Here is a 27,283-nt window from a genome sequence, read left to right on the forward strand (position 1 = left end):
AACAGAGTACTAAGCCAGCTCACTGGGTCACCAGAAAAATGCCCACAGCGATAAATGCCCATGCCGACAAAATAACAAGTTATCCGCCCCACACGCCCCTCCAGCTAGTAATATTGTTGCCCTGGAACCTGCAGAGTGACCTTGGCTGTACTGATAGTGTTATCACCCCTCGAACCTGTAATGTTATTTCTCCTTCGCCTCATTGGGCGACACAGAACCGTGGGTGTATGCTGCTGTCTCTAGGAGGCTTGACACTAAGTGAATAAAAAGATTAGCTAGTTCTAGTTGAACCAGTTTACTCTTAGTGTCCGTAGGAGGCACACGGGTCTGATATTCAGACCACATATTTTTTTATTTTTTAATTTTCAATTTTTTTTTAAATTCTGAGGGGTTTTTTTCCAACAATTACAAAGGGGCGACGGATCCCTTCAGGGATCCGATCTCCCCAAGCTATCAACAGGCGGAACGTGGAGTGTCTCCTCCACGTACCCCCTCCTGCAACGTTACTACCTATGCCTGAGCTCTTAGGGGGTGACGGTTCCCTTCAGGGCACCGCTCTCCCCACAGCAACAGACTGAAACATGGAGTGTCGCCTCCATGTACCCCCTTTTGCAGCCAGGCTCTTCACGCCGGACCATCAGCCCTGTCCATCCTGGAGGACTCAACCCATAGGATGTCAAGAGTCATTCACCGAAGTCCGTGCAGCTCCCATTGCACCACCACTGATGGACAACGGTGTATGCAAGACAGCGGACGGTCCCTCTCCACCTCCCTATCAAAGTGATGGCGGATCGATTGAATTCCCGCAAAGTCCACGCTACAGCAGCTCACCTGTAGAAGAAAACGCGGTCCTTCGACCCCCTCCGGCGGCTTCCCAGCATCTCCGCGGATGAGTGTTGGCCAGTGGTTCTATCCGCAGGAGGGCTCCTGTATCGCAACCAAGCGCATCATGTTATATTGATCTGTAACCTGTGTACAGTGTATGCCAGCCGTACCCATATAAAGTTATCACCTTCCCCTGATGTGTAATGTTATATTGCTCTGCAGCCTCTGTACAGTGTGACTCGGGCTATAGAACGTCATCCCCTCCCCTATCGCTCCACTGCCTTATGTACAGTGTGAGCCCAGCTGTATAACGTTATGACCTCCTTCCTGACCAGTTATGATATATCACTCCATAGCCTGTGTACCGTGTGACCCTGGCTGTACCGGCATGTGCCCAATTTTCCGTATGTGAATACAGCCTTAGCCCTCAATTTTTCCTGTGGGTATTTTTCATGGAGCCGCTCACCTGGTGTGGATGTGCCTATTCTCACAGATCATGCTCCTATGTAGCGTTCCATTGTATCTTCTAATGTTAAACCTTAGCCCAGTCACAGGGATAGAGCAATAAAATCTTTATGCTGATAAAATATATTTCAGCTGAGTAACATCGGAAAAATGAGGTACACAACCTATGCGGTTCAAATAGTTTACCCCCTTGTACATCATGGTATAAAAAATATACAAATTTATACAGTGATTAAGAGTGTGTAAAAAGCGCAAAATGCCTTGGTTTTGTACCTGATCTTTACAATGTTACTCTGCTGAAACATGGATAATTACCTAAAGAACATTTTATGTCTCCATCCTTGTGCCTGAACGAAGGATTTACTATTGAAGCTAGATTTCCTGGCCGGCGCCTGACGTCAGACACGCTGACCCATCACTCTTAGGAAGAGGGAAATAACCTCGCAGGCAGCGTTTCTTTAAGGGCTCTAAGCGTGACAGCTGGATTCAGGCAATGGTTAGCAGATATAAGTGTGCCAAGGCCTTTCTTTTCCTGACCTTACAAGTGCATAGCCATGATTTTGAAGGGTTTAAAATGTTGACAGATTCCCTTTAATTTATTTCCTTTCAGAGCCAGTTTTTATTATCTCTACAAGCCATATCAACCATGGTGCATTTTTACATGGGAACCAAAGGGCCTGAAAATGTAAGTGTTATATACACAGCCATGTTACTCTAATGTTGGTTGAAAGCATTATTTGATGATTGTTTCCTTTTTTTTTTTTTTTTTTTTTTACGACTGCTTGTGTTCAGCCACAGGTTGAAGTATTGTCTGAGGAGGAGGAAGGCGAAGAGGAGGAGGAAGAAGATATTCTCTCACTTGCAGAGGAGAAGTACAGACCAGCAGCTTTGGAAAAGATGATTGCGCTAATAGCTTTCCTAGTGGAACAGTCGCGTTCTGAAAGGTTGGTTGAAACTTATCTACCTGCTCATTTTCACTCCAATTGTTTCTCATCAAGTGGTCAATACTCTATTGATATTGCTTAGCGCAATGTTAGACTTGATTTTATTTCATACTAGCAGAAGAGCCCGGCGCTGCCCGGGCATAGTAACGAACTACGGTTAGTTATAACAAATGGTAATGAATATATATATCCGAGTGTAGAGCCCTGCCCCCTCCGCATAGCCACATTCACTATAATATCCCACATCTCATTAGCCAGAGCTACCAGACTACTACCCCTAATATCCCACATCGTCCCATCAAAGCCACCGGATTACTACCCCTAATATCCCACATCCCATCAGCCAGAGCCACCGGACTACTACCCCTAATATCCCACATCAGCCCGTCAGTCTGGGGTCAGAACCAGAGCGCTGAGTGGAATGGTCCTAACTTCCATACCGGGGATCCCTTTAAGAGAGGCCTGGGGTCAGTACCAAAGCGCAGAGTGGATTTGCCCTCACTTCCATACCGGGGATCCCTTTAATAGAACTCTGGAGTTAGGGCAAATCCCTCAGCGCTCTGATTCTATCTTCCATACAGGAGATCCCTTTAAGAGAGCCTGGGGTCAGTACCAGAGCATTTGAAGGCGATTGCCCTGACTTCCATACTGGGGATCCTTTTGAGAGGCCTGGGGTCAGAACCAAAGCGCTGGATGGATTTGCCCTGGCTTCCATACTGGAGATCCCTTTAAGAAAGGCCTGGGGTCAGTACCAAAGCGCAGTGTGTATTTGCCCTAGCGTCCATACCAATGATCCCTTTAAGAGACCCTGGGGTCTCTCTCTCTCCCCTTTTCCAGAGTTCTGTTCCTTTAAATTTCATACACTGGCTGCTGCGACGGATCCGTCCAAAAACCGGATCCAGTGCATCAGTTTTTTGCAAATCTGCAATGGATCCGTTATTTCACACTTTGACGGTTTGGTATGGAGGATGTGTGATGGGTATATAGGCACGGGAGGGGGGATTCATTTCTGTTATATGCTCGCTGCTCCATTCTGGGGGGCAGACAATGGCTGGGAGCTTATGTTCCCAGGGATTCTAGATTTCTCCCACCATGTCAGTGTCTGCTGAGGTGTTGTCAAGTGGGAAAACTTGCTCATAGCAACCAATCACAGCTCAGCTTCTTTTGAACAGCTCTGGTGAAATGAAAGATGCTTCATGTTTGGTTGGTGATACATACATACATACATACATACATACATACATACATACATTCAGTTTTATATATATATAGATTAAGAGTATCAACAGTGTGAATGCTCCATCAGGTTACATATTGGAGAACATTTCACCCGAACATCAAAAAGTAGCCATATCTGTAATCCTCTGTCTTCCGCTTATTGACTGTCCTATTCGTCCTTTTTTCTTAGATAAAGCTGATGTTATACAGCTGCTACTATAGTTTCCATTGCATTTGATATCTGGTTTGTCTTTTGGGTAATGTAAAAATGTGAATGTATAACATGGTAGATATGTTGAAACCTGCATGGAAATCGCCAATAACGCTGTAATGGTGGATAGTATCCCATTTACTCTGTCGCCTTATTGGCGGACACAGAACCGTGGGTGTTATGCTGCTGTCCACTAGGAGGCGACACTATGCATAATCTGAAAAAGATTAACTTTGTCTCCTCCTCTGCAGTATACACCCCTGGACGGCATCAGCCTTCTCCAGTTTTTGCTTAGTGTCGCAAGGAGGCACACCTTTTTCTTTTTTTTTTCCTTTCGTCGGAACAGATGAAGAAAAGTGGGTCTCCAGCGAGACTCCCGGCATGGCTCCTTCCTTGTCCCCCTTTTTAGGGGTGCCCAGTTGAAGTGAAGATGGCGGTTCCCCATGTCGCTCCTTCCCCAGTCCCTCGGGTACTGGTCCGAAGTTGAGACCCCCCCCCCCCCCCCCTCCTTCCCCAACCCCCTACAGGGTCTGGGTTGAGGCAAGGATGAAGACCCCCTGACGGTGACAGACGTACCCTCCCATTAGGTTGAGACGCCGCAGGTAGGGTCGGAGTACAGACAGCACTCTGCACCAGGGACCCCAGACCAGCTGTGGGATCCTGCTGGGGCCGGGGGAGGGTGCAGGCAGACATGGCACAGCAGAGACAGGGCTTTCTGCGCCCCTGCCTCTGCAGCAGCAGTGGCTCCATGGCGCTCCAGGGACCCCCCACACAGGAACCGCTAGCCCTGCTGCCCCCACTCTAATTTAGACCGCGGCTTCGGCCTAGCCGAAGCCGCTGTCTTTTCCCCGCCCCCCGGATGACAAAAATGACACTGCAGTGTCATAGAAGGGGTGGATCGAGGCAGGAAGGGCTCGCTTTTACATAGCTCAGCACGCCCTTTTCCAGCTCTCCGTCCCCTCCCCTCTCCACCTCAGAATCCGGTGCCCATCTTGCTGCACCTGGAGGAAGGCAGCACAGAGTCTCCGGGGGGCACAGGACGTGGGGCTTATCAGCGCTGGACCTAAGGGGAGCACCGAGTGGGGTAAGATCACAGCTGGGTCCTTGGTACTCCGCTGTGAATTCCTATACCATATAGCGCTCTCCTACTCCTTTTTCCTCTGCGTAGATACCCCTGTAGGGCCTCTATTAATCAGCCTAGGTACTATGTCGGGCTCAAAGAAAAGAACCAGGCAAGACTGCTTTTATGCAGTCTGCACAGCCTGCAAGGTCACTCTCCCCAGCGGCAGCACGTATCCGCACTGCCAGGACTGTACCCAAAAAACCGGAGCAGAACCCCAAGAAGTCCCTACCAACGCTTCTGCGACCGCTACTGCGCCGGAATGGGCAACTCAGATGTCGCAGTCTGACAGTCTATAGATAACCTGACCTCCACACTACTGCAGGCTCTGCAGGGTCATGTCTCGGCTATGAACGTTACCCAGCAAAGGGATGTCCGGTCTCATGTACAGGGCGCTTCCGACAGTTCGAGGCGTAAGCGGACCCACAGGTCGCGTTCATCTACGTCCTCACATAGCAATAGGCCTTCCCCCTCCAGGGAGAGACACAATGGCTCCAGGTCACCGAGGCCGTCCCCTGATAGGGAAAGACAATGCGGATCTCCACAATCCCAGACCAGGGAAAACCTCCGCTCTAGTTCGCCCGCTAGGGAGCTCCTTAGCGATGCGCAAGACTCAGAGGGCATATGTGGCTCCAACTCCGATAACGAAACAGAGACCGCTCTGCTCCCTTGTCCCCCTAGCAATACTGCGATAGTTGAGGATATCGTCTCTACCATCCTTCGGGTGCTGGACATTTCAGATCCAACCCCGGATGCACCAGAACACAAGATTTCCTTTGGAAGTGTTCAGAAACCATCGAAGGTCTTCCCTAATCACCCGGAATTACAAAAAATCCTTTCTAAGCATTTTTCGCAGCCTGAGAAAAAATTCGCCAATCGCAAGTATTTGGAAGCAAAGTACCCCTTCCCACAGAAAGACACCAAGTGGACCCTCCAGTCTCTAGACTAGCAGCACAAACGCTTCTCTCACTGCCAGACAGTTCAACCCTCAAGGACACAGCAGACAGGCAGGTTGAACGCATGGCTCGTTCAATCTTTGAAGCGGCAGGTGCCTCTCTGGCTCCCGCATTTGCTTCAGTTTGGGCAGCCAAGGCCATCATGGCCTCGGCTGATCTCTTGCAAAAGGGCCTTCAAGCCTCAAATCCTCAGCTGGCGGACCAGGAGGTGCAAATTGCAGTGGTGGCAGATTACATGGTCCATGCAGCGTTGGACTCTGCAAGAGGGGTAGCGGCAATAGCATCAAACGCCATCACAATCCGGCGTATTCTCTGGCTAAGAGGATGGAAAGCGGATGCGGCCTCAAAAAGTCCCTAACAAATCTCCCGTACTTCAGTGGCCGTCTTTTCGGTGAAAAGCTGGATACAATCATATCCAATGCTACCGGGGGCAAAAGTACTTCCCTCCCACAAATAAGACCAAAACGCACGTTTAAAAGACGTAATCAATCTCGTTTCCGATCCTTTCGGAATTCTTCAGGCTGGTCCGTCTCGCGCCCAGCACAAAACCGTAGTCGTTCCCCCCGCAGGGACAACACACGTGCGGCACAGAGGCCGGACAGGAACTGGCAGTCAAAGGCAAGCCAAGTGAAATCTAAAGGAGGAAAACCTCAGACTTTTCCCTCATCTTGACTCGTGCCCTCCGGAAGACACCCCACTTGTAGGCGGACGACTGCTACTCTTTCAGCAGGTCTGGCTGCCTATTACAGACGACAAATGGGTCAAGGATATAGTGTCTTCAGGATACAAAATCGAGTTTACTACCAGCCCACCGCACAGGTTTTTTCCCTCTGTCCCTCCAAAATCCCCGCTCAAAGCTCAGGCCTTCCGTCAAGCGGTTTCTTCCCTCCGGCAAGCAGGAGTCATAGTGCCGGTCCCAGCAGAAGAGCGCTTCCGAGGGTTCTACTCCAACCTGTTCGTGGTGCCCAAGAAAGGAGGCAGCGTCCGACCCATACTAGACATCAAGCAACTCAACAAGTATGTTCGAGTTCGTCACTTTCGCATGGAATCTCTCCGGTCAATCGTTGCGTCCATGGAAAAAGGAGAATATCTCGCCTCCATAGACATACAGGATGCATACCTGCATATACCGATTGCTCCCGCCCATCAGAGGTTCCTCAGATTCGCAATCGACCAAGACCATTACCAGTTTGTGGCCCTCCCGTTCGGTCTCGCCACGGCTCCCAGAACATTTACAAAGGTCATGGCAGCTACCATGGACGTTCTGCACTCCAGAGGCATAGTAGTCGTTCCATACCTGGACGACCTTCTCATCAAGGCCCCCACCCTCAAGGACTGCGAGGTCAACGTCTCGATCACGATCGACACTCTTGAGGCGCCTGGGGTGCTTAGTCAATTTACAGAAGTCCTCGACTACCCCGAGTCAGTCTCTGACCTTCCTGGGGATGTTATTCGACACCTCCAAGGGTCTGGTGATCCTCCCCAGAGACAAGGCACTGGCTCTCCGTCTGGGAGTTCACACACTCCTCCGCAAGTCCCCCAGATCTCTCCGGTATGCCATGAGAGTACTTGGCAGGATGGCAGCAGCAATGGAGGCGGTACCGTTTGCCCAGTTTCACCTCAGACCCCTTCAACTGGCCATCCTCAAGTCCTGGGACAGGAATCCGTTCTCCCTCGACAGGGAGTTCCGGTTATCAGTAAAAACCAGGAGGTCCCTGCACTGGTGGCTCGAGCCAACCTCGCTTGCAAGGGGAAAATCCTTTCTCTGGTCAATGGAAGGTTTTGACCACCGACGCAAGCCTTATAGGTTGGGGCGCGGTGCACCTGCATCACAGAGCGCAAGGCAGGTGGTCACCAATGGAAGCGACCATGCCCATCAACATCGTGGAAATCCGGGCCATCTTCCTGGCGTTGAAAGCCTTCCATCACTTGCTAGCAGACTCTCATATCAGAGTACAGTCGGACAATGCCACGGCAGTGGCATACGTGAACCATCAAGGCGGCACCCGCAGCATCCAGGCGATGACCGAAGTAACACGTATCCTACAATGGGCGGAGAATGCGAGGTCGGTACTCTCTGCGGTCCACATTCCGGTTGTGACCAACTGGGAAGCCGACTATCTCAGCCGACAAGGAATGGACTCGGGGGAGTGGTCTCTCCATCCCGAAGTTTTCTGTCAGATCTGTCATCATTGGGGCACCCCGGACGTGGATCTAATGGCATCCCATCTCAATGCCAAGGTTCCCAATTTCATGGCCAGGACGTGCGATCCGCGGTCGCTCGGAGCAGATGCCCTGGTTCAGGACTGGACCCAGTTCCAGCTTCTGTACATTTTTCCACCTCTTCCCCTGATCTCCAGAGTCCTGAGGAAGATCAAGCAAGAGGGAGTTTCCACCATCCTGATCGCTCCAGACTGGCCCAGGCGTACATGGTACGCCGACGTCGTGCAACTCACAGCAGACGCTCCCTGGCGTCTCCCCACACGTCCCGACCTTCTGTCACAAGGCCCGTTCTTCCACCAGAACTCAGGAGCTCTCAATTTGACGGCGTGGCCATTGAGACCTGGGTTTTGACCCAAGCAGGTTTTTCACCGGAAGTCGTTAAAACCATGATCAGGGCTCGAAAGCCAACTTCAGCCAGGATTTACTATCGTACCTGGAAGGTTTTCTTCACATGGTGCGAATCTCGTGGGCAGATCCCACTCCCCTATTCTCTTCCAAGGGTCCTCGGTTTCCTTCAGTCAGGCCTGGACGCCAGGCTATCCCTGGGCTCGCTGAAGAGCCAGGTGTCAGTGCTTTCAGTGCTCTTTCAGAGGCGTATTACTAACAAGCCGTAAGTGAAGACTTTTCTCCAAGGGGTTTCCCGATTGGTTCCCCCCTACAAACATCCGTTGGAGACGTGGGACCTCAACCTGGTCTTGACAGCACTACAGTCACCTCCTTTTGAACCCCTTAAGGAGGTCTCACTCCGCTTTCTATCACAGAAAGTGGTTTTCCTGGTGGCGATCACCTCGCTACGCAGGGTGTCTGAACTTTCAGCTCTTTCCTGCAGACAACCCTTCCTGGTTTTTCATCAGGACAAGGTGGTTCTACGTACAGTCCCATCCTTCCTTCCGAAGGTTGTGTCCAGCTTCCACCTCAATGAGGAAATCTCACTACCATCCCTTTGCCCGGCTCCCGTTCATAGGGTGGAGAAGGCTCTGCATACGCTTGACCTTGTCAGGGCATTGCGTGTTTACGTGTCTAGGACTGCTCCTTTCCGGAAGTCTGATTCACTTTTCCTTCTTCCAGAAGGCGTTCGCAAGGGCCTACCGGCTTCCAAAGCCACCCTTGCTAGGTGGATCAAGTCCACCATTCAAGAGGCTTACCGCCTCAACAATTCTCCCCTTCCGGCCGGTATCACGGCACACTCTACGCGGGTGGTAGGGGCCTCTTGGGCCATTTGGCATCAAGCCTCGGCACATCAAGTGTGTAAGGCGGCCACTTGGACTAGCCTGCACACATTTACAAAACACTACCGAGTGCATACCCAGTCCTCAGCGGATGCGAGCCTGGGTAGACGGGTCCTGCAGGCGGCAGTACCCCAAGTCTAGGGGACTGTCAGCACAATATTCGTCCACTGCTTCCCGCCCAGGGACTGCTTTGGGACGTCCCACGGTTCTGTGTCCCCCAATAAGGCGACAGAGTAAAGGAGATTTTTGTGTACTCACTGTAAAATCTCTTTCTCTTAGCCTTTAATTGGGGGACACAGCTCCCACCCTGTTGCCCTTGCGGGCCGTTGTTACGGTTGGGTTCTCATATTGTTGTTTGAGCTTGTTTATAGTAGCCTTCTTACAGGCATGGTTATGTTTCTGGTATTTTCCTCCTAATGCTTTTGCACAAAACTGGAGAAGGCTGACGCCGTCCAGGGGTGTATACTGCAGAGGAGGATATAAAGTTAATCTTTTTCAGATTATGCATAGTGTCGCCTCCTAGTGGACAGCAGCATAACACCCACGGTTCTGTGTCCCTCAATTAAAGGCTAAGAGAAAGAGATTTTACGGTGAGTACACAAAAATCTCCTTTTAATGCTGATCGGATTATGCAGCATTAAAACCAGCGATCTCTGATATTAGACTTTGATAAATATCCATTAGTGGGTAACCTGTCCCCCACAGCTGATAAAAAAGCATGCTGGAGCTACATTATTATGGAGTCCTGCATTGTCTAATTTTGCTGCATACATGGAGTATGCCCTTGGGTGGCTGTTTTTTAGATGGTAAGTTAAGCTGATAACTATACTAAACTGGGAGAGCAGTAGTTATGCTGAACATTAAGCAGTGTAAATACTGATTGCCAGTTATTGCATCTTCTATTAATTATTTCGCCCTTTTGTAAAAAAAAATAAGACTACAACCAAAAAAAAAGTATTATTTCAATTCTATTTTAGTTAATAAAATTAAATCTGCTTAAACTAGAAAATATTTTTCTCCTCTTGACAGGCACCTTACTCTCTCCCAGAATGACATGGCAGCTTTAACCGGTGGAAAGGTAACTCTTTTGGCAGTGTATGCATGTTCAGATGCAATTAACTTGTATATCTTCTATGCATTCCCCTTCCTTGTAATTATCTGAATACCCCTCAGTTAGGTTTTTTTTGTTTTCTTTTTCAGGGTTTTCCCTTTCTGTTCCAACATATACGTGATGGAATCAATATACGGCAAACTTGTAATCTCATTTTCAGTCTTTGCCGATACAACAATCGTCTTGCAGAGCATGTAAGTACAATGGTGTCTCAGCCACGTAATACATAGTGACCTAGTTAAAAATAAAATCCGAACCTAAAGTTCTACTACTTAATAGCGCTACAACAAACTACTACAGTATGTGTTAAATGGATTTTCGGAAACTTAAACATCATTTGGCAATCCTTTGGATAGGTTAAGAATTTCTGATCATTCACATGTTCCACCAGTCTGCACATTCACAGCTCATTCACTGGTTACATTGGCACAGCTCTTAAGGTGGACTTACACAACCCGATTTTATAGCCTTAGCCCCTTTCCGACGTTAGGTGTAATAGTACGCCGACGTCACTCTCCCTCCCTTTGACGTGGGCTCAGTGACACATCTTTCCCAGGACATGTCAGCTGTTTTGAATAGCTGACATGTGCCCGGAATAGCCGTGGGTGGAATCGCAATCCACCGCGATCCACCCCTGGCTATTGACTAACTTTTGGCAGTGTAACACATCAGACTCTCACCATCAACGGAAACCTTCAAGAAGAACCTGAAGACCCACCTGTTCCGACAAGCCTACAGCCTGCAATGATCCTCGGTCTACTGTACCACCGCACGACCTGCTCTACCCTCTCCTACTGTATCCTCACCCATCCCTGTAGACTGTGAGCCCTCGCGGGCAGGGTCCCCTCTCCTTATGTACTTGTGTGTCCTTTGTCTTACACATGTTTATTATACTTGTCTATATTTCCCTTTTTCACATGTAAAGCGCCTTGGAATAAATGGCGCTATATAAATGTATAATAATAACTGCCGCTGGCATTTAACTTGCGTTTCCGGCGATTGGGCTGGAAACCCACTCACCCGTGACCCCTGGAGATTTCTATGGTTGTCAGTGCCGGCTTGCTGTGACCCGGTGGTCGGTGCTCATAGCAAGTGAGTAATTCTGCTATATACAGGCGATCTCATCATCGCCTCTCTGTATCAGAGCCGATGGGGTTGTGGCAGCTATTGAAGCATGCCGAATGTAAAAAAAATTAAGAAAAAATGTTTTTAAAAATATAGAAGTTAAAATCACCCCCCTTTCACCCCATTCAAAATAAAGCAATCAAAAAAATTAAGCATACACATATTTGGTATCGTCGCATTCAGAATCGCCCGATCTACCAAAAAAAAAAAAAAAAGGGGGATTAACCTGATCGCTAAAAGGTGTAATGAGTAAAAAATGTCAAAACCCCAGAAGATCGTAATTCTGGTGTTTCGATTTTTTTTATCGCTACACAGTTTATAGTTTGGATTAATTATTTTTGTATATTGATCGGGCGATTATGAACTCTGCGATACCAAATGTGTGTATATTTGATTTTTTTTTCGTTTTGTTTTGAATGGGTCGAAAGAGGGGTGATTTGAACTTTTAAATTCTATTTTTAATAACCTTTTTTTTTTTTACTTTTTTACTTCAGTAGTCTCCGTGGGAGACTAGAAGCTGCGATCATCCGATCGCTTGTGCTACGTAGAGTAGGGCTTCAGCTTTATGCTCACTTGCTATGAGCGCCAACCGCTGGGTGGTGCTCATAGCTATCCGGCTATGACAACCACAGTGGGTCTCCTGCTGACCCCGGGTTGTCATACCAACTCATCGGCGACCCGCGGTCATGTCACATGGGTGCCGATGGGAGGAGGTAATGACGCACTTCCATGTTAAATGCCGCTGTCAGAGTTTGACAGCGGCATTTAACACGTTAAGAGCCGCGGGTAGATCGTGATTCTACCCGTGGCTGTTAGAGGCACATGTCAGTTGATGAGATCAGCTGTCATGTGCCGGAAAAGTTGTGGGCTCATCACCGAAGCCCGCATCAAACAGGGTTAAGTGTCCAATGAGACTGTGCCCGTCATTGGACGATAAGGGGTTAAACAACCACCAATCGGTAAGCGGTTACCAATCGGTGATTTTATAGACTGTTTACACAGGCAGATAGCGCTTAACGATGCCTGCTGATCGATCTGTAGTAGATCTCTCCGCAGTAGATCGCTCCGCACATATAGTGCCATTATTTTTGGCTTTTACTCATTGGTTAATTTGGTAAAGGCACAGTGAATCATATTAGTGGTAACACAATTTTGTGAACAGTATTGACATTTTCAGAGCATCAGTGATTATGTATCAATGCACCATAAACTTAAATATACACAAATCATGAGATGGTGTAGTCCTGCCAGTTTTGGCTACTCGTCCACCTCGCTTTCCCCACTTCTCTCGTCACTTTGAAAACGTTGGGTAGGGAAAAATAAAATCAGTCAATTTTGCAAAATGTTCTAAGGTTAATATGTGTTGAGATGCGCTTAGCTTGTAAAATGCAGAGAAATTTTTCTGTTCTCATACTTTGTTTTTTTTTTTTTTTAAATAAAGATTGCATCAATGCTGTTTACATCCATAGCAAAGCTGACCCCAGAGGTAAGAGGCATATAATACCAGATTCACATTAAACAAGCATTTCACTTGTAAAATGTGTACAGTATTAAAAATTAAGCTGAATTATAAAACAAAAAAATGTATATTTTGCATCTGCATGGACAGTGTCAATGTATTTTCTTGTACTGGAAGACTTAGTGTACCCCCTTCTGAAAGGAGCACTCGTTTTTTGTTTTTTTTTTTATTATTATTTTACCTTCTGACAGCTGAGTAAAATGTTGATCTACTCTTTATTTTAGGCTGCAAATCCTTTCTTCAAGCTGCTGACCATGATAATGGAGTTTGCCGGTGGGCCACCAGGGATGCCTCCTTTTGCCTCCTTTATTTTGCAAAGAATATGGGAGGTAAATAAATGTAGTAATAAAAAAAAAAAATCATTGAGCATTATAGAAACTTCTGCTTTAGTCTTGCTTATTTTTTTTTTCTTATTAAAGGTAATAGAGTACAACCCATCTCAGTGCTTGGATTGGCTGGCAGTGCAGACACCACGGAACAAGCTGGCACATAGCTGGGTGTTACAGAACATGGAGAACTGGGTGGAACGTTTCCTGCTGGCCCACAACTATCCAAGAGTGAGAACATGTAAGCACCTTGAAGATAAAGAAGTTCATAACAGTGGAGAGGTTGTCTAGTGCTATCAGCATAAATATTACTTCAGAAATACCTTCACTTAAAACATTAGTAAATTGTTTTGTATGGCTTACTGCACAAGAATATACTAAACAGATACCGCAGAGCATTAATTACCACTAGTCTTGTAAACTATCCTTCCTTACATTTTTTTTTTGCATTATTTTCAAACTACGGTTTGGTGTAAAGCACAATAGATACTTATTATTAGATGGGGAAATGCATAATTCTTATGGTTGGATCTTAAAAAGCAACTTGCTCACATTTCTGTATATTCTATGTGATATTGGGAGTTAACTCCTCTCCTGGAATGTAGCTGCTGTTACTCCATGGAAACCAGCTGTACACTCTATAAGATTAAAGCCATCATTGCTGCAGACTGGAAGCGGATAATAAAAAAGCAAATCTATGCAAACTTGATTTTCTTGCTATCCAACTAAGGCATTTTAAAAACTTGGGAATACCCCATTAATGATTAAACTTAATCTCTATTGGGCATCAATAATGTATCCACCAGATGCTATTTTATATATGATGCAAATGCATTGCAATAATCTACCTATTTGGGACTGTGTAGTAATTGTCCCTGATATTGCAGGCTTAGTGCCATCTACCGACACCGCAAACTAAAGGTCACTTAGAGTGGATGTTCATTACTGCACACAGTTTTAGGGCTATATCTACTTGGCACCATGTTTTAGAGAGTAGCCTCTCCGTGTTTTGCCTCGCCAGGGACTGAGGTCACTGGACATGGAGCACTGTTTTTAGCTGTTGCCTCATTGAGGTGATCTCTATAAACGCCCTCTGTTAAAATAATCCTGATCGCCGATCAGTGTGCTCCCTTTCACTGCTCAGTAGGTATATTTAGTGTCTGCAAGTCATTGAATTCCATAGGCATTCGGGCAAATTGGGTCCTACGAATGGTCCAAACAATCTGTGATGGGAAGTTAAAACCACGTCCCCACACCTATTGACTTGTGTGCAATAATTGGAGAAAATTAATATGTCAGGAGACTTTGCTATGCTAGCACTCGCAAATATGTTGTGCTCACTGATAGCGATCCAAGAGGAATACCAGTGAGCGTGTCATGACTCGGAGTTTGAGTGTGAACATCGGCGTCAGATGTCAGTATATAGGCTACACCTTAATCTGCATACAAATGGTACTAGCCATTGGTAATATATTGAGTTGTACATTACTGAAGCTGGGAAGCCATGTGTGATAAGTGGGTTTGTTTTTGTTTTTTTAATTTTATTTTAGTTTTTTCTCATTTTAGTAATTTGTTGCTTTTTTTGTCTTTTTTAGCTGCAGCTTACCTGCTAGTATCCCTGATCCCAAGTAACTCTTTTCGGCAGATGTTCAGATCGACACGTTCTCTTCACATTCCTACACGAGACCTGCCCCTTAGTCCAGACACAACAGTTGTACTTCATCAAGTGTACAATGTTCTCCTCGGCCTCCTTTCTAGAGCAAAGCTTTATGTTGATGCTGCTGTCCATGGTACTACCAAACTGGTGCCATATTTTAGTTTTATGACTTATTGTTTGATTTCTAAAACTGAAAAGCTCATGTTCTCTACATATTTTATGGATTTATGGAACCTCTTCCAACCCAAACTGTCTGAACCAGCCATAGCCACAAACCACAATAAGCAAGCATTGCTTTCCTTCTGGTACAACGTATGTGTCGACTGTCCTGAGAATGTGCGCCTTATTGTTCAGAACCCTGTGGTCACCAAGAACATTGCCTTTAACTACATTTTGGCTGACCATGACGACCAGGATGTGGTGCTCTTCAATCGTGGCATGCTGCCTGCCTATTACGGTATTCTTCGTATGTGCTGTGAGCAGTCGCCTGCCTTCACTCGTCAACTTGCCTCACACCAGAACATTCAATGGGCCTTCAAAAACCTCACACCACATGCCAGCCAGTACCCCGCGGTAAGCAATGTAAAGAAACTTGCTAAATGCTCGTCTGGCATCAATCACTTCCGCCAATTTAGCAATGCCAGTGGTGTCACATCTATATATGTCTCCTTTAACGTGTGCACAACAAGCTGGTATTATGCATGTATTCTAGCCTAATAAATGGGAAAGGTGCGCAATACCTTCCATACATACACAGGATTGGATACGTATGTGTAGACTCTGTGTCATTGGCAATGCTCCCCTTTCCATGCAGAACTGAGTGGTGCCAGATCACTCCTTTAATTTAGTTTATTAACTTGAATAATGTCATAGTACAGTGTGTATGTATTTATATGTGTATGTTTGTATATATTTATTTTACTCATTTATATAGCACCATTAATTCCACAGCGCTTTACAAACATTATTGGCACTGTCCCCGATGGGGCTCACAATCTAGAATCCCTATCAGTAGTATGTCTTTGGAATGTGGGAGGAAAGAGGAGAACCCAGAGGAAACCCACGCAAACATGTGGAGAACATATAAACTGCTTGCAGATGTTGTCCTTGGTGGGATTTGAACCCAGGGCCCCAGCGCTGCAAGGCTGCAGTGCTAACCACTGAGCCACCGTACTGCACGTTTGTACACGTGTGTCTACACCCGCGCACCCCCCCCCCCCCCACACTGCACGTTTGTATACGTGTGTCTACACCCGCGCACCCCCCCCACACACACACACACACACACACACACACACACCCCCCCCCGGCAAAAATTAAGAGACCACTACACAGATTTATAAAAAATCAACTTCTCTGTATGTCTGAATTCCATTCCAGTGTCAGTTGAATTCCATCCAGAGGACACCTCATTCTACTTAATGTGCTTCTGATTAGGTGATCACCTGAACCAAAACTTATTTAACTAAGGAAAGTATAAAAAAAAAAACCCTGCTGTGGTGTTCACAATAGGACAAGCTGGATGGCAAAACAAGTGCTAGTAATATATCAAAAGTAATAGCAATGAAAAAATAAGTTTTAACCATGCCAAAGGAGTTGAAAAGAAAAGTCTTGCATGAGGAAAAGGGCTGGCTCAATTCTGGCTTTACTATCAGAGGGATACAGTGAGCGTCATGTTGCCTCCATCCTTAAAATTTCTAAGACAGCAGTCCATTACAGCAGGGTCAAGCAGCAGACATTGGGGACGACAAAGCTACAGACCGGTAGAGGGCGAAAACGACTCTCCACTGACCAAGATGACCGTCATCTTATTCGAATGTCACTCAGCAACCGCAGGATGACATCAAGTGACCTACAAAAGGAATGGCAAATGACAGCTGGGCTGGAGTGCACGGCAAGATCAGTTCGTAACAGGCTCCTAGAGTCAGGGCTCAAGTCATGTAAAGCTAGAAAAAAAGCCTTTCATCAAAGAGAAGCAAAGGAGAGCCAGGCTGAAGTTTGCCAAAGACCGTAAGGATTGGACCATGGAGGACTGGAGTAAGGTAATCTTCTCTAATGTGTCTAATTTTCAGCTTTGTTCAACACCTGGTGGTCTAATGGTTAGACTGAGACCTGGAGAGGCGTACAAGCCAGTGTCTTGCACCCACTGTGAAATTTAGTGGAGGATCGGTGATGATCTGGGAATACTTCAGCAAGGCTGGAATTCGGCAGGTTAATCTTTGTGACGAATGTATGAATCAAGCCGCATACAAGGTTATCCTGGAAAAACAGTTGATTCCTTCTGCTCAGACACTGTTCCCCAACTCTGAGGACTGTTTTTTCCAGCAGGACAATGCACCGTGCCACACAACTAGGTCAATCAATGTGTTTATGAAGGACCACCACATCAAATCCCTGTCATGGCCAGCCCAATCTCCAGACCTGAGCCCCATTGAAAACCTCTGGAATGTAATCAAGAGGAAGATGGATAGTCACAAGCCATCAAACAAAGAACTGCTTAAATTTTTATACCAGGAGTGGCATAAGGTCACCCAAAAGCAGCGTGAAAGACTGGTGGAAAGCATGCCAAGATGCATGAAAGCTGTTATTAAAAATCATGGTTATTCCACAAAATATTGATTTCTGAACTCTTCCTGAGTTGAAACATTAGTATTGGTGTTTCTAAATGATTATGAACTTGTTTTCTTTGCATTATTTGAGGTCTGCAAGCACTGCATTTTTTTGTTCTTTTGACCATTTCTCATTTTCTGAGAATAAATACAAAGTTTAGTGATTGGAAATTCGAAGACATGTCAGTAGTTTATAGAATAAAAGAGCAATTTACATTTTACTCAAAAATATACCTATAAAGAGAAAAATCAGACAAACTGAAAATGTTGCAGTGGTCTCTTAATTTTTACCAGAGCTGTATATAATAAATTGTATTTTTATTTTTTTTAATAATGTACATATACACACATATATGCATAGTCTACAAACTAGATGTGGGCCCGATGCTATCACATCGGGAGGGCATTGACATCACGATGGGGGCAACTCTGGCACTGGGGGTGGTGGCCCACCCACCTCCGTGCAGTCAGTCATCAGGAAAGACAATGTTTTGCGGCCTGTGCTGGAGATGGGGCGCGGCGCCACCAAAGGGCGCCCGCACTCCATGTCCAGCACAGGCTCAAGCCGCAGTCTTTACTGCCAGCTGTAACTGCACGGAGGTGGGCAGGCAGCAGCGGGATCTGGCGCGTGTAGTCCGGCGACGGGTCCTAGCGGGGGTCCGGCTGCGGGAGGGTCCAGTGTGCGTGTAACGGCAGTGTCCCGCTGGTGGTACTGTTCAAGGGCCTGGTACCACCAGCGGGTGCCATATTGGAATACCCATCACTTGGGTATTCCAATATGGCGGTCGGCGTACTTCCGGTGCGGCGGATTGTGGGATTCGAGGATGTCCGGATGGAAGTGGATGACGGACAATTTTAGGTAAGTATATAATAGATGATGAAATATGTTCATATGATTAAATAAAAACCCCCTCTCATTACACCCCCTTATAATACCACCTCATTATATACCCCACTCATTACGCCCCCCTCATTATACCCCTACCCCTCTCGATGTACCCCTACCCCCATCGTTGTACCCCTCTCACAGCCGGCAGGAAAGACGGTTTGCGGCCTGTGCTGGAGATGGGGTGCGGTGCCACCAGAGGGCGTCCTAACCCCATCTCCAGCACAGGCCGCAAGCCGCGGTATTTCCTGCCGGCTGTGACTGCACGGAGGTGGGGGGTTCCGGCGATGTCCCGCTGGTGGTACTGTGGAAGAGCCTGGTACCAACAGCGGGTGCCATATTGGAATACCCATCACTTGGGTATTACAATTTGGTGGTCGGCGTACTTCTGGTGCGGCGTGGTGGATTGTGGGATTCGAGGACATCCAGATGGAAGTGGATGATGGACAATTTTAGGTAGGTATATAATAGATGGGCAATCTAGAGCCACTTTCTAAGAGGTTGTCTCATTGATGATGACTTGATGGCCCCCAGGTAAAGCCACTGCAGGGGATATATTGCATTACATGGTGGCCATTCAGCTGACAATACATTTAATAAACAGTGGACTCTCGTTTGCCAGAGAGGTTCTTCATTCTAGATCAGAGGGGGATCAGAGTGGTGGAAAAGGATGGGGTCACCTAATATGACCGCACATTCAGCGTCTCCCACTCCCACACCACCTCCTCATCCCACCCTCTCTCTGTTGGAGTCCCCCAAGGCTCTGTTTTAGGACCCCTACTCATCTCAATCTATACACTTGGTCTGGGGCAACTCATAAAGTCCCATGGATTCCAGTACCACCTTTATGCTGATGACACTCATATCTACCTCTCTGGCCCAGACGTCACCTCTCTGCTGTCCAGAATCCCAGCGTGTCTATCAGCCATATCCTCCTTCTTCTCCTCTCGCTTCCTCAAGCTCAATGTGGACAAATCTGAACTCATCATTTTTCCTCCATCTCTCAGATGTTCCTTACCCGACCTAGCTATAACAATTAATGACATCACACTTTCCCCAGTACCGGAAGTCCTCTGCCTCGCAGTAACCTTTGACTTTGCCCTGTCCTTCAAAGCGAACATCCAAGCCCTTTCTACCTCCTGTCGCCTCCAGCTCAAAAATATTTCCAGAATCCGTCCTTTCCTCAACCCTCAATCTACTAAAATGCTTGTGCATGCCCTCATCTCCCGCCTCGACTTCTGCAACATCCTTTTCTGTGGTCTCCCTGCCAACACCCTCGCACCTCTCCAGTCCATCCTTAACTCTGCCGCCCGACTAATTCATCTCTCTCCTCGCTACTCCTCCGCTTCTCCCCTCTGCAAATCTCTTCACTGGCTCCCATTCCCTCAGCGTATCCAGTTCAAATTACTAATACTGACCTACAAGGCCATCTATAACCTGTCTCCCCCATATGTCTCTGAACTAATCTCCCGATACCTTCCCTCACGTAATCTCCGGTCCTCCCAAGACCTCCTTCTCTCCTTCACACTTATTCGCTCCTCACCCATCCGCCTCCAAGACTTCTCCCGAATAGCCCCTATTCTCTGGAATTCTTTGCCTCAACAAGTCCGACTACCAACCACATTTGAATCCTTCAGACGGAACCTGAAAACCCACCTCTTCAAGAAAGCCTACAGCCTGCAATGAGCCCGCTACCTCCTTCTCTCTCACCACTACCGGTGATATCACCTCAACCAACACCAGAACTGCAACCCACCAACCTACTGTCTCCTTCCCCACCATCCTGTAGAATGTAAGCCCGAAAGGGCAGGGTCCTCTCTCCCCTCTGCATCAGTCTGTGATTGTTAGTTTGTTTCCTGTATGTGATATCTGTAATTTGTATGTAACTCCTCATGTACAGCACCATGGAATCAATGGTGCTATATAAATAAATAATAATCAATATGAGCTTTATATGGGCTGGATTTATCCTTTAGACATAACCCATTTCCTGCTTTTGTTATTCATAATCCTTTAAGTACCTCATAGATAAGATTAACATGATGATAATTTGGTATGGCTAAGTGAAATATAAGCTGATACAAAGTAGTTGTGGATCTAATGTGGGCACCTTTGGTCATGTCATGATGATCATACTGTGACTTGGATCTTTGGTGCAGGGCTGAACCTCATAAGCCATATTGGTGTGTTTTCTATTTCATGCTATTTTTTCTTAGCATCTTTAAGGTAGTTTACCAGGATGTTAATAGTGATTTCAGATCTGTTGGGATCTGATATCCAGCACAGCTGTTGGCCAGTTTGTCTGAGCATGGTAAACAGGGGCAAGCCTCATTGCTCCCTTAGGCTGTGTGCACACGATGCAGATTTGCAGCGGATCTGCAGCGGATTTTTCCGCACAAACGCATATCCGCATTGTGATGTACAGTACCATTAAAATGAATGTAAAAAAAAACGCTGTGCAGACGCTGCGGATTATTCCGCGCGGTTTTCCTGTGGTACAAAATCCGCAGCATGTTACTACTTTTGTGCAGTTTTCCACCTCCCCTGTCTCCAAATCCGCAGGGGGGAGTCCGCAGTGGAAAACCGCAAGAAAACCGCGCTAAAAATGGAAGAAATCCGCAGAAAAAATGCAGGTCATTTGACATACAGATTTCTTCAATTCTGCGCGGAAAAATCCGCAGGGCCAAAAAGTCCGTGTGCACTCAGCCTCAGTGTCTACTGTTCACTGATCAGCATGGGAACTGGGGGTCTGGCCTCCACCGATTTGATATTGATGGCCTATCTGAAATGAAAATCAGTATCTTAGTCCAGGAAAACCCCTTTTAAATGGATTGCTGCTTACATTGCAGAGCCAAGAATTGTTGATTTCTGAAATACATTTTCCAAGGACTTTTTCAAGCATATTTTTAGCTTTTTCTTTTTCTTTTGTTTCTTTCTAGGCTGTAGAAGAATTGTTTAACCTCATGCAACTGTTTGTAGCTCAGAGACCAGACATGAGAGAAGAGGAGCTTGAGGATATCAAGCAGTTTAAGAAAACTACAATAAGTTGCTATTTACGTTGCTTAGACGGCCGCTCCTGTTGGACTACATTAATAAGGTAAGTGAGAGTGGAAAGAGCTGAACTTGCAGTTTTGTCATGTCTCCAATCATGTTAATAAGCTTTTTATGTTCTAGTAACCCTTAAATATTTAGTCATTTTATAAATGTGTGCTTATTTTATCTCATATCAGCACTTATTTAATGTATACCTGCCAGGGGTTGTCTGGGCAAACAAAACCCACTTTGCTAAAGGTACAAGACATGTAAAAAAAGAAAAAACAAACTCATTCATACTCGTCGGGTCCCATGTGGACCTAGCGCAGACCGCTCCATGGTCTGTGCAGAGAGAGGAAGTGATGGTGTTACCACTCCACCAACAGCTGGACCACTGCTGCCTGTGATTGGGCAAAGTTTTATTTCTTCTGGGCAACCACTTAAAATGCGTAGTTGTGTACATTGGTTACAATATGTGATTTAGTAACCCAGTATACGTGTGTGTATTGCAGTGCCTTCAGAATATTATTAGAGTCTGATGAAGACAGGCTTCTTGTTGTATTTAATAGAGGCTTAATCCTGATGACAGAGGTAAGCCACACATGCTCTACGCTCAGGCATCTGAATGGTACATATAGAAAACAGATCTATTGCATATAGCAGAGATGGGGAAACTTTTTTCTATAGGCCATTTCGGTAATTATAAGCTCATTTGGAGGCCATACAAAATTGTTAACTTGAAAATGATCCTTCTATATTTGGTCAAAGAATTAACTTGCCCCTAATGTGGTGGCTTGAACTGCTTTTCTTTAAGTTGTTTGATGGTAATAATATTGCTACTCGCAACTGCTTTTCCAGGTTTGCATCAGTCCGGAGCGCAAGGTGACTCTTTCCGATAAGTTTTGTAGTGCATTGTTCACAGCAGTAAGTTGTACTGAACATAGATGTATTTTACACTACAGGTCTCCTCACAGTAGGAAATTATCACTGCTCGCGGTACATTTATTGAACTCAAGCAGTTGGAGGTATGCAGTATACACATCACATAAGATAGTGAGACTGCTGTATATACATCACATAGGAGACACCAAGACTGCTGTATACATTATATAGACACTGGGATTTATCCATACGCATCACATAGGAGACACTAAGGTTTGTGTGTACAGACACATAAGAGACACTTTGGTAGGTGTATGTACTTCACATAGGAGACTCTGCGACTGCTATATATACATCACATGTTAGACACCCAGACTGCTGTTAAATACACACACATCACATGGGAGACACCCAGACTGCTGATTATACACACACACATCACATAAGACATAAATACAGTGGGGCTGATGCAGCACCAAAAAAACAGACTTCTTGCTTCATCCTCAAAGTAGAGAGCGCAGGGCACACTAACTCCACCTTCAAAGAGCATCTTGACGCTAATACTGACAAACATCAGGATCTGCATGTGCCACAGTGTTCAGTAGTGAAATGCTGCTTTTGAGCTCACAGTGTATGGGAAGATTTAAATAGCTGGTGTCAGGGGTAAAACCGGTCTGGCCGCTGAAGCACAGCAGTCCCTGGGATTTGACCTGGGGGTGGGGGGGGGGTGGAAATGATATTGTGGGCCGTAAACTGCCCTCAGGCCAGAGGTTCCCCACCTCTTGCATATAGCAAGACTCGAGAGTCCTATATCTAATCATTTAGGCACCATATTATAATTTTTGGTTGACAAATGAAAAAATTATCAAATGTGCAATAGAGATTACATCCAACTCTGGACTTCAGTGTTAATGCTCTTTATCCTCCAGTTTCTTCTTGGAGCCCCTTGTTAGACCATCAGTGTCAGATCTGTGGAGTCCAACTCTATGAACCCCCACAAAGGTGCTGCGTTGTTTTATTCACTGGTATGGGACAACACTGCAGTACTGACACTATTTAACAGATGGTTTTGTAAGTAAACGTAGTAGGTTAAACATTTAAGAGGTTTTAAATGAGCACCATGGCCCCTCTATTCAGCCGATCAACGAGGTCCAACTCTAGGGATAAGTTAAAATTGTGATCCCAGAAAATCCCTTTAATACCATTGAGTGAAGTCAACTCCCATCATCCCTCTAGTGGCAGGCAACCCATACTTTTAGATCTATGCTATTGCAAGAGCTCCAGGCAATAAGTCACTTAAAGGGAAGGTGACATCCCAAAAAAAATTTTTCTCGTTCGCCTTATTGGGGGACACAGAGACCATGGGTGTATGCTGCTGCCACTAGGAGGCTGACACTATGCACAAAAAAAGGATAGCTCCTCCTCCGCAGTATACACCCCACCATCCGGCAGGAATTTCCTCAGTTTAGCTTAGTGTCAGTAGGAGGTGGACACGGGTCTTTCATTAGACCCATATCTACCTCGTCGTGCGTCGTTCCTTTTCAGGGTCCCGGAGGGATACAGAGTGAATAGTCACATCTGTAGTCCCACAAGAGACTGAGTACGGCGTGTACTGCAACCCCGTATCCTCATAGCTCTCCGCAGCAGGACCAAGAGCTTTGCACAGGTGCGTGCCAGCTATATGGATGGTCCTTGCTCCCCCGCCTCCCACCCACTCGCCTACCAGAGCCTGTCGGTCGGACGAGGCGCGGACACTGGGAAAATAGACTCAGACAGCGTTGGATTTACAAGGTACCTTTATTGAAGACACCACTGGAGGATTCTTCGGAGCGGCACAGGGCAGTGCCGCAGGGTCCTCAGCTGCCTGCGCCTCCCGGCAGCCGCCGCACTTTCTGTTGCGCCACATGCCAGGCCCCGGATACGGCGCGGGCCTTGTCCCCCCCACCCGCCGCCGCCGCCCTCCTCATTCTATCGTGAGGGCTTTTTTCGGGCGGCGGTTTCTTCTTGGGTGGCCGTGGCAGCGCTGCAGGACTTCCGCGCCGCCCCGCGCTGACAGGCGGTCGCCGATACTAATTTAGTCCCTGGCTTCATTTCGGGCCTACTCGGCCGTCGCGGCCACGCCCCCCGCCCTCTGTTATAGGCGGGCTGCTCTCCCGCCCGTTCTAGGACCACCCACCCTCCTAGTCTGTAGCTGGGCAGCGGGCGGTCTTCTCTCTGGGTCAGGCGGCTAGCTCCGCCCTTCTTCTTCTCTCCTTAACCGCGCTTTCCTTTTACCTCAGGCTGCCGCCATCTTTGCAGCCTGTCAGCCGGACGCCTTGGAAGACACCGGGCAGCGGAAAGGGGTTCCTCGTTATCCTCTACTGCGGCCATGCATCTCAGACGAGCTGGGCACATCGCCTTTCGGGCCACCGGACTGTGAGTAGCTCTGCAACTGCAGACTGACACCCTCCTCTGCCTTCTTTCCCTCAACCTTCCGGCATCTCCTCGGGGTTCTTTCTCCCGGAACGTGCCCGTCCACCAGCACAGAGAACTTTCCCACTCCCCTCGGTTTAGACTGCAATTCAGCCCGATGCCGTCCAGGAACCATCTATTGCGCCACATGAGTGTGGACCCCCCTATTCCTGGCTAGGCCTCTTTATCACAATCAGTGGCGGACCTCACCAGGGTGTCTGTCCCTAGTGGCCGTTCTTGATAAGTTGCCCCTGGACACTTCCGCAAGGTCCAGCAGGTCGCAAGGGGTTCCATCTGAGCCAGCCAGCAGAAGCCGCAAAAGACCCAGGCAGGATCTCCGGCCGGAATACTCTCCTGGCCTGGTCTCTCCACATTGTCCTTCCCAGCAGTCGCCTTCCCGTGCCTCCTCACCCGAGTCAGGTGAAGCGTTCTCGAATGCGTCATCCGAAGAGATTTTAGAGCTGGATTCGGATCAGGACGCGGACATGAAGGTTTCGGTACAGAACCTCATTGCTGCGATTAACCACACCTTCGAAATACAGACTCCCCTGCAAAACGCTCGGATCAGGAGGTTTCGTTCAGACGGGCAGTAACACCTTCCAGAGTCTTCACCTCCCACTCTGAGTTTGGCAAGATGCTTACCAGGGAGAGAGAGAAAATCTGACCAGACGCTTTCAAAGAGGGAAGCGTCTCGGCGTGCTCTATCCATTTTCAAAAGAGCTCACCGACAACTGGTCGGCTTCCTCCTCTGTAGACGCTCCCGTGTCCAGACTATCTTATCAACACGGTCCTTCCGATTTCAGGTGTGACGTCGCTAAAGGATTCTAATGGCAGAATTATAGAATCCCTAGCAAAGTCAGTATTCGAAGCGGCGGCGCTAAGCCCAGCCTTTGCTTCATCTTGGGTAGCAAAGGCCATAGCTACTTGGGCGGAGGATCTCCTCAAGGGCATCCTAGATAAAGCCCAACCGGAGCAATCGGCCAAACTGGCTAACCAGATCTCCCATGCAGGGGATTATCTGCTCTCTGCCTCCTTGGATGCCGCGTCTTGGTCGCCTCAGACGTCCAGCAACGTGATGACAATCCGGCGTACAATTTGGCTCAAGGCTTGGCAGGCGGATTTGTCTTCAAAGAGTCCCTTACCAATCTGCCTTTTCAGGGAGCGCGTCTCTTTGGATCCCAGCTGGACCAGATTATTAGGGACACCACTGGAGGCACAAGTTCCCTCCTTCCTCAGTCCAAGCCTTGTAGGTCCGCTAAGGCGTCAGTTTCGGCCCTTTCGGTCTACCAACAGAGGCCGCAGGCACGCCAGGATAGAAAGAAGGTCTCCTTCAGACCCACTCCCTCCTGGCGATCTCACTCATCCCAGGGCAGATCCTCCAGGTCCAGATCTGGTTGGTCCACAGCAGCATGACTATCAAGGAAGTCCTGAGGGTCCTTCCCAACTGGGCGGTCAACTCCTTTTCTACAGAGACGTCTGGCTTGCCTCAGTAGAGGACGCTTGGGTCAGGGAAGTTGTATCCCCAGGATACAAGATAGTTTGTTTCTCGTCCCCGGTATCGTTTCTTCGAGTCCATCCAAAAGACCCTGCCTTAGTCCGGGTTTCTTCGCATCCATCACCTCTCTCCTCAGTTCCGGGGTGATTTTGTCCGCTCCCGAATCAGAACGTTTCACAGGGTTTTATTCAAACTTGTTTGTAGTGTGGAAAAAAGATGGTGCAGTTCGTCCCATCCTGGATCTCAAGTTACTGAACAACAGGGTCCGATTGCGTCATTTCAGGATGGAGTCTCTTCAGTCGGTAATCGCTTCCATGGAGGCGCAGGAGTTCATGTGTTCAATAGACATTCAAGATGCCTATCTACATGTTCCCATCTTTCCCGGGCATCAGAGATTCCTGCGTTTTGCGATTCACCAGGACCACTACCAGTTCGTTGCACTGCCGTTTCGGTCTCGCCACCGCACCCAGAGTTTTTACAAAGATCATGGCGGCGTTGATGGCCTTGTTGAGGATGAGAGGTCTCGTTCTTTTTCCGTACCTCGACGACATTCTGATCAAAGCTCCGTCTTTTCACCAGGCTCGCCAAAATCTTACCATCGTCCTCTACACCCTGTCCAATTTTGGGTGGCTCGTCAACAAAAAGAAGTCCTGCCTTGTTCCGACACAACGTCTGGTGTTTCTGGGCCTATTGTTCGACACTCGTCGATCGACGGTTTTTCTCCCAGAGGAGAAGATAGTTTCTCTGCAGCGAGATGTACGGTCGCTGCAGATCACACGACTTCCATCTCTCCTAACAACCATGAAAGTTCTAGGAAGGATGGTGGCGTTGACAGAAGCGATTCCCTTTGCTCAATTTCACTCCAGACCCCTCCAACAGGCCATCCTGTCTCGGTGGAACAGGTCTGTTCTTTCCCTGGATCGTCCAATTCGCCTTTCATACCAGGTCAGGCAGTCCCTCATTTGGTGGCGGACGTCACCGCTCATTGCCCTAGGACG

At 47.4% G+C, this 27,283-nt stretch overlaps 1 protein-coding gene across 1 annotated transcript in view; it reads left to right on the plus strand.

Annotated features, from left to right (window-relative positions):
* The window catches only part of LOC141078220 (ubiquitin carboxyl-terminal hydrolase 34-like), a 99,115-nt gene that overhangs the window by 29,729 nt on the left and 42,103 nt on the right, over nt 1-27,283 (plus strand). The window contains exons 9-18 of the mRNA XM_073565019.1: nt 1,901-1,975; nt 2,083-2,234; nt 10,221-10,269; nt 10,392-10,496; nt 12,869-12,913; nt 13,171-13,275; nt 13,366-13,513; nt 14,868-15,502; nt 21,364-21,521; nt 21,970-22,048. Coding sequence (XP_073421120.1) covers nt 1,901-1,975; nt 2,083-2,234; nt 10,221-10,269; nt 10,392-10,496; nt 12,869-12,913; nt 13,171-13,275; nt 13,366-13,513; nt 14,868-15,502; nt 21,364-21,521; nt 21,970-22,048 — 1,551 coding nt within the window. The remainder of the gene's footprint in view (nt 1-1,900; nt 1,976-2,082; nt 2,235-10,220; nt 10,270-10,391; nt 10,497-12,868; nt 12,914-13,170; nt 13,276-13,365; nt 13,514-14,867; nt 15,503-21,363; nt 21,522-21,969; nt 22,049-27,283) is intronic.

This window comes from Dendrobates tinctorius, unplaced genomic scaffold, assembly GCF_039654945.1.
Source record: "Dendrobates tinctorius isolate UK_male_01 unplaced genomic scaffold, ASM3965494v1 ptg000518l, whole genome shotgun sequence".
In the NCBI taxonomy this organism is placed as follows: domain Eukaryota; kingdom Metazoa; phylum Chordata; class Amphibia; order Anura; family Dendrobatidae; genus Dendrobates; species Dendrobates tinctorius.